Consider the following 7,910-nt stretch of genomic DNA (forward strand, 5'->3'; position numbering starts at 1 on the left):
TCTTCACCCTTTCGTTCAAGGCAACAAACATCTTCAAACTGTTTTGCTTTGTTTTTTTGTTTTTGTTTTAATTTGATTTCTCCTTTGAAACAGAAAGTGCATTACATTTAATTGGTCTTGCCAAGGGATTTCCTTCTCTTTACAAACCGAATTCCTCATATAAATTAATAAACGTTAAAGAGGCTAATATATCGCCGGTTATTAGCGGTTTTTTTAAAAAAGAAAACAATGTACATATTCTATAGTATTTTTATGATACAAAACACTTTCAAATTCAATTACAGCAACTAAATGGATTTCTTTCATGTTCTGACCCAGAGCGGTTGTAACAATTCCCACCGTTTACTTTTAGCACGCATTTTTATTTAATCAGAAAGGAGTTAAATTAAATACGAGCTATTGTAGCCCCTCCCTCCCCAATATTTTTCTTTAAATCACTAATAAATACCAACAAACGACTGTGCAATTTCAGCGGAGAACAGAGAGACAGGTGTGAGGCCCCCCCGGAGTTCCCACGTCTCCAGCCTCGAGTCCCGGGGGCGGGGCCCGGTGCAGGTGTGGAGGGGGGGGAGGTGGAGTGGGGGTGAGGGACGGAGCCGGAGGAGGAAAGGGGGGGGGGGGAGAGAATGAGAACATTCTTTTCTAAGTTTAAAAGAACCAGGGAGTGCGTTCTATGAGTAAGTAGCTCTCCATCGAGAAGGCAGGACGTCCAACTTCTTATACCAAGTTAAGAAAACAAAAGGCGTTTTACATTTTTAAATATTCACAATAAAGTAACTTCTAGTCAGTGTGACTCACGATTTATTTACACAGAGCCTTCAACAGGTTACTTTAGTCGGCACAGCAGTGTCTGGGAATGGACACATTCATCCCGTGGGTGGCCCGGAGGTCCCCTGTGCCCTCAAAACACCTCTCCACGACCGGCGACTCGCTGGGGCAAAAGCAGGAGAGCAGAGGGTAGGGTATGGGGGAGCGGACTGGGCGCCTGCGGCGGGGAGGGAGTGGGTGGATGTGGGGGGAAGGGTCCCCAAAGGGGCTGGGGTCCCCCACAGGGCAGCGCGCGTCGTGGGCTGGTTTTGCCTTTCCTCAGCCCGCAGTCTCTCTCTCCCCTGCGCCCCCCCCCGGCCTCGACGTCTCGCTTAGAAAAATAGATATGTACATCTCAGAAAATACTTGGGGCCGCGATCGCCGGCGGGGCGCGCGCTCAGGACGAGCCCTCGGTCTCAGACGCATGCAGCAGGAGGCCGCCGCCGCCGCCGCCGCTGGACTTGTGTTTCTTTAGCAGCTGCGTGATCTTCTCGTCGTCCGAGTTGGGATCCAGGGGCTTGTTGTAGTCGTCGTCCTCCTCCTCGTTTTCCGAGGTCCCCTTGAGCCGCTCGGTCTCCGAGTCTTGCTTCTTCTTGGCCGTGGCCATCTCGGCCGCGTGCTTCTTTCTCCATTTGGTCCGGCGGTTCTGGAACCAGACCTGCAGAAGCAGACCAGAGGAGGGGTGGGGTGGGGTGGGGGATGGGGGGTATAAGGGAATTTAAGGTCGGGAGATCGAAGCCTGACGTTCAACCCCAGGTCTGGAGGTTCCCCCCCCCCCCGCCCGTGGGTCCCGGATGGCCAGTCAGATCTCCCCTATTTGGGCCTTCAAAGTCAGGCTCCAACGCTACAGGTTTGTCCGAGTCACAGGTACCAACACATGGACTGCCGTTGCCATAGTGATAGGAACATAAGTGGATGGAAGTTATCACCAAGTGACTCCTCAGAATATATATATATATATATATATATATATATATATATATATATATATATATATATATAGCAGCGCGCCGTTTGGGGAAACTTAAAAATGAGTTTTGGGAAACTTAAAAATGAGTTTTCCTTAAAAAAAAAAAAAGCTTTCTCGTTAGAAAGTAGAAAAGGTTTTCCTCTTCATAAAGTTCCCCCCCCCCCCACGGAGACTTTAACTTTCCTGGATTAAGGAATTGCCTTAACGTGATCAGGAGGAAAAGACACCGCATTTTCCCTAGTCACTTTTCTTTTTCACTTTTGGACTTGTGATTGTTAGACTCATTTCTGGCTTGAACCTACACAAACATCATATGTAAATTCCCTCAGTCCTCACAACCTTGCATGCATAATGTAGTTTCCAGCTAAAATACAAACCTCCACACACTCAAATGAAAGTATTTAATACTTGAGTTAAAATCATCACAGTCATTTGGTGCTCTTCCTCTTCCCCCCCCATCTTAATATTTTTCATTAAAAAGTAAAGTTGTAATTAATTGTGACACAGGTCCACAACAGAGAAAAATTTTCCAGTTACACCATTTTTTATCATGCCCATACTTTCTAATACATTTTAATATTGTTCCTGCCCAAGTTATTCATTTTATATACAAATATATTAAGCCTATTCATATTTGACACATATTTTAACTTAAAGTGAGAAGCAACCAGTTTTCCATAGATATTGAATTAATTTTTATGCTTCTCATCCGTTATGTATTGTATCTAAAGAATCAGAATTGTTAAGAACGTAATTTTTTTATAGCTATACTAAGTCACTTCCTTGCATACAGGGATATTTACTGTGTCAAATAAAGATCCTCCAGGTCACATTAGTAGTCTCTGTACCAGCCCACTGCAAAAATAATTTTAAATGTGATGGCACTCTAATGGCCACATTTAAAAAAATAACTCCTAAAATGTATTTTATATGCTGTCCAGAGGGAAATACTCTCTAGCCAGAAGACATGGTTAATATTATTCCTACTCAATTCAGAGAGCACCAGTAGAGCTAATGAGAACGTTCACCTCCAAAGAAACAAATAAAACAAACTGAAAACAAAAAAGAGAAACAAAGGAGATTTCTGAAAACACTGAAAATTCTGAAAAGGAAGCTATCAGACTGAATGTACTCAGTTCAGTCTCTTAATTTTCAGGGAAGGATTTCTAAAATTTGGTTTCCTAGAAATGCACTGTACAACTCAATTACCAGCAAAGTGATGTTTTAATTACAACTTGTTATAAACTATCTTAAATCTGTTGATGACAAACTTGTTTTGAACAGAATTCAATCCTATAATAATCTTAATTTCTCGTTTGGAAAATGACTATTCAAAAGAAAAAAAGAGAAAGAAAAGAACAGTTTTATCCAAGCTAATTGGTAGATCCGGTGGTTGTATTTTTTTTTAATCTGCGAATTAGAAGCAATAAAAATGATTATCTACATGATGGAAGCCTGACCTAACAAAAACTAGGGTATCTTCACAGAATAAATAGAAGCTCTCTACACTGGCCTGATGCATTCACTGAGCTGATATTTCGGGAATGCTTTTATTCTCTTATAATGATGACTTCCCCTAACACAAGCTGCTATCTAGATAAACCTAATTTCAAAGGCGGGGGCTTGGATCCTTTTGTTCGTCGTCGGTGCTCTCCCGCAAGACACCCAGTGCCTTTGTAAACCGCAACTCTCTTCTCTCCCCTCACTGTCTCTCCCCGTTCCTCTGAGCGCCGCCCCTTCAAGGCAATTTACTGAGTTGGGGGTGTAGGGCTGGACTCGCTCTCCTTACCACCTGGCCCGTCCCTCGGGGTTCCCGGGTCCACTCACCTTGACCTGACTCTCTGTCATCCCCAGCGAATAGGCCAACCGAGCTCTCTCGGGCCCAGCCAAGTATTTCGTTTGTTCGAAAGTCTTCTCTAGCGCAAAGATCTGTTGGCCCGAGAACGTGGGTCTCGTGTGTTTTCTCTTCCCGTCTTTGTCCAACAAAATGGATCCTTGATCTGCGAGAAGCGATAAAGGAGAGAAGAGAGGAAATAATTGGCTACAAGTGGGGTGGGAGGAAGCAAAATGACACACACACACACATACACACACACACACACACACACACAATGTTTTGATTAGAAAAGAAAGCTTGGTCCGGACGCGGTGTGCCTCTTGGAACCCAGTGTTTCAGTATTTCACTGTTTTAAACCCAACATGTTTATTAGTTTTTTTGCTTTTGTTTGTTTGTTTGTTGTTTGGGGGTTATTTTTAAGCTGGGTGGGTGGAGAAACTGTAATTACCTTCTACTCAACATCAAGGCCAAAGAGCTACAGAACCTACTTGCTGGAGTTAGCTGGGCAGAATCCAAGCCGGGTTACTTTGAGGAGTTCACCGACAGGAAAAAAGCCAGCGTCTCTCCTTTGGGTGCGCGACTGCCTTGGGCTTTTTTTCATTAGGAAATCAACAGTTTTGTTTTACTTTGCTTTACTTCCAACATTCCCTAACCTGCGTCCAGGCAACAAAGGCGCCTTGTTTTTTGCACACAATAACTCTAAATCGCCCCAGAGTCTAACGCGGCTGGAGTGGGGGGAAGGGGAGGAGGCACTGTCTTTGTTGGCGACCCCTACACAGCTACCAGAAAGATACAATAGTGTCTCCCTGACACCCCAGCGGCCCCTCCGCTCACGTCCTGGGGGCTTCCCAAGGGAGCTTCTCACTTGGCTCCCGCGACTTGTACACTTACTACGTTCAACCTCACGAAAACAGGTTCTGAGACTTGGGGATACTTTTCAGATCTAGCCAGCAGCAAAGTAGAGCTTGGACAGGGGAACTCAGGCCGGGTCCTGAATGCCACCTGGGGGGCGGCAGCCTCTGCAGATCGATTGGCCTACTCCCCGGAAAACTCCCGAGAGCTTGGGGCCACTCCCGATCTCAGGCAAGATACTTGTGGGATGTTAAGTTTCCCTAGCCTGGGGTTCGTCGCTGCGTTGTTCCGCTCACTCCGTGTTAGGAAGTAAAGTAGCAAGTGTGCTGAGACCTCACCTGCCCAAGATAGGGTGGAGGGATGTGGGAAAGTACGGGCCCAGCAGGCACCGCCAGGGTCGAGGAACCTCTGGCCTGTCTTCAGTAAGCGCCTGGTCCGGCAGGCGTGGCACAGGCGGGGAAAACCCGACCAGAGATCTGCGCGCAAAAGCACGCACTTACTCTGGCCGGGGACCGCTGCCGTGATACTCTAAGGAAGCACCGATTTGCAGAAAGGCAAGGCTCAACCTGGCGGTCGCAGTGGGGCTGTGGCCGTCCAGAAGGAGCTGGAGGAGCGGGGATTTCGGGTAGGGCCTTGGAGGCCTTTCCCTCCTCTGGGGTCCTGGCTGGGCCGTTTGGAAAGCATCGGGGGATGGGGGGGGGTGATCTCACGGGAAAGACACTATGCTGGGTTGTGCAGGCTTGGCCCAAACATGTCCAAATTTGGGGGAGAGTAAGGAGCTTGGGTGAAGCCACCAGAGCTCAGGAAGGCGTGGAGCACTGGCTAGACGCCCTGGGCCAGGCGAGAGTGTATGTTTCTGCTACCTGCCAAACTAATGGGGCAGGCAAGAGGTGGAACCGACCCGGAGCAGGCAGAACGAACACAGTGGTCAGGGACCGGGGTCAGGGGCGATCGGTACTCACGAGGGGTACAGGCCAGGCGCGCGTCCCTCCAGGGTGGGCTCTGCATCACTCCCGGCCAGAAGATGGGCGTCCGGCCCGGCAGCTCGGCCAGTGGTTTGGGGTACCTGCCCACCGCGGCCACAGCGGCGGCGCTGGGGCTAAAGTAGAGCCCCGGCGGCGGCGGCGGAGGGCTCAGGCTGCTGAAGCGGGGCAGGCCAGCCAGCAGCCCAGCTGGCGAGGAGGCAGCGGCCGCTGCTGCGGCCGCGGCGGCGGCGGCGGCAGCCGAGGCCGAGGAGGCAGAGGCGGACGAGGAAGAAGAGGAAGAGGAGCCGGAGGGCGAGGCGGAAGGCAGGGCGGCCCCCGAAGCCACGGGCATGGAGGGCCGGCTCAAGATGTCGTTGATGCCGTGCGGGGTGGCGGCCGAGAGCTGTTGCGGGGGGCTGCCCAGGGACGACAGTCCCCCCGCGGCCGGGGGCTTCAGGCCACCTGGATTGTGGGCACCCAAAGGCGGGGAGGGCGATGAGGACGAGGAAGAGGAGGAGGAGGAGGAAGGGGGGCCCGCAGGCAGCGGGGGGTACGCGGCGGGGTACAGAGGGGTCTTCATCTCGGCCATGCTGTGCAGGGCGGCCAGGGGCGGGCTGCTGAGCAGGAAAGCGCTCTGCCGGGTGCCCTCCATCGCCCCCACCGCTAACATCCCACGGCCAGGCCGGAGCCCGCAGCCGCGCAGCGACGGCGCCGGCCCGTTCCCCGCGCCGGGGTAGGGAAGCCGCGAGCGCTTAGGGCGCAATGGAGGTGTCTCTGGGGGCACTCGGGGGCGACCTGCCAACTGTGCCCAGAACGCTGGCGCCCACGGTTGCTGTCCGAGCTGCGCAGCGGACAAGTCCGAATCCGCCACGCGAGACGCAATGAGTGGTGGAGACAATCGGGTGTCCAAAAGGGGGTTCAGCGATCTTTGCGCTCCCAGAGTCTTGGATTCAATCCCTAAGTCGTCTTCTTCAAGCCTCAAAGTCCGCTACTTCTCATCTTCTTTCTTCCTCCCGCCAGGGCAAGACGCAAGCAAGCCACCCCCCGGCCGGTCCCCGACAGTTTGTAACAAAGTTAAGAGTCACGGAGTCTCCACTTGGATGGAAGAGGGTGGGGGGCTGGCTCGCTTCTTGGGGGAAGAAAGTTCAAAGGACGCTGGGGTCCGCCGCCACCGCTCCCCTAACCGCGCGCGGACGCTCCGCTCGGTCGGCGGCGTGGTGGATTCGCACTCGGGGCCCGCCGCAGGCGGGGACGGAGCGCATCCAGCCCGCGGGGCGATCTCGCCTCGGGCGGGTTTCCTTCGCCGGGGCTGCCCGGGGCAGCCAAAAAGGGCAATGCCACCACCACCCCCGAAGCTCTGCGAGTTGGCCTTCCCCGCCGGGTCGCCGGGCGCTAGAGTTGCGGTATTGAAAAGAGGGAGGGGAGAAAAACAAAACCAAACAGAAACACAAAGACTTAAGTGTGAAAAGTCGGCCGACTCGCCTGCAGCCGCGATCGTCCGGTCCCCGGTGCGCGCGGGCCCGAAGCCCCCTGCCCCGCCCGGCGCCCGCGCTTCCTCTCACTCCCCGCCTTTCTCTCTCCGCGGGTGCATTTTCTTCGTGGCTTTACCGGCTTGCTCTCCAAGCGTCCTGCGTTCACACTGACCCTCTGCTTCCACTCTCTTCCTCCCTCCAGGCCTGACAGTTCGGATGAAGCTCTCAAAGGTAATAAAACATTTGCATCACTCTCTACCGCTCTTTAGCTGGGGGGGACGCCAGGGAGGGGGGAAAGTGGGGGGGACCAAAATGAGAACTTTGAAGGGACGTCACTCCGGGGCGGTGGAGAAGGGCGGTGCCGAGGAGTGGGGCGCAGGCCAGGGGCTGCACCACCCTCTCCAATAGCGCACAGCCTCGGGGCTCTGGGGTACGCCCGCTTGGGAGCGCCACGTTCTCTGATTGGCGGAGACTAACAAGCTCTGAGGCCCCGCCTGCCTAGTTCCCCCACTTTCCTCCCTCCCCCCCATCTGGTGGGCGGAGCCTGGAGGGGCGGGGCCTGCTCAGGAGCGGTTCTGCGCGGGGGGCCAGGGGCCGCCAAGATTAATTGTATTAAATCCAATGGAGCCGGGAGGGGGGCACCGACGAAGCGAGTATTACTTTTTAAAGAGAAGAATAAGGAAAACTGAGACCTTTTATGGAAAAGCAGTTCATGTTCTTCCCTGCCCTTGCCCCCGCCAGCTCGCGTCATTCGGCCCCCTTCCCCCTCCAGTCTCCGGCGCCTCACCCCGAACTGAGTCTGGACCCCGGCAAGATGGAGCTAATGGAGCTGGCAGCCGGCGCAGCCCCAGCCTGGCTCCTTCTTTTGAAGGGATTAATTAAAGGCCATCTGGGCTCTTCTAGGGTGGTGTAAATTAATTTGTTGCTTCTTAAGCCTATAGATGTCTTTAATCCTCTTGTAGACCAAAGGATCGCCCTTTTCCGTCTTTCCCTCTTTCCTTTCTGGC

At 52.8% G+C, this 7,910-nt stretch overlaps 1 protein-coding gene across 1 annotated transcript; it reads right to left on the reverse strand.

Annotated features, from left to right (window-relative positions):
- Window positions 1-1,180: 1,180 nt before the first annotated feature.
- On the reverse strand, window positions 1,181-6,197 carry Nkx6-1 (NK6 homeobox 1). The gene is made up of 3 exons (XM_013020171.1): window positions 5,429-6,197; window positions 3,605-3,777; window positions 1,181-1,465 (listed from the first exon to the last, which is right to left on the reverse strand). The coding sequence occupies exons 1-3, from the start codon at window positions 6,099-6,101 to the stop codon at window positions 1,205-1,207; spliced, it is 1,107 nt and encodes a 368-aa protein (XP_012875625.1). The 5' UTR covers window positions 6,102-6,197; the 3' UTR covers window positions 1,181-1,204.
- Window positions 6,198-7,910: the final 1,713 nt, after the last annotated feature.

Source organism: Dipodomys ordii, unplaced genomic scaffold (genome assembly GCF_000151885.1).
Source record: "Dipodomys ordii isolate 6190 unplaced genomic scaffold, Dord_2.0 Scaffold49, whole genome shotgun sequence".
Classification (NCBI taxonomy): domain Eukaryota; kingdom Metazoa; phylum Chordata; class Mammalia; order Rodentia; family Heteromyidae; genus Dipodomys; species Dipodomys ordii.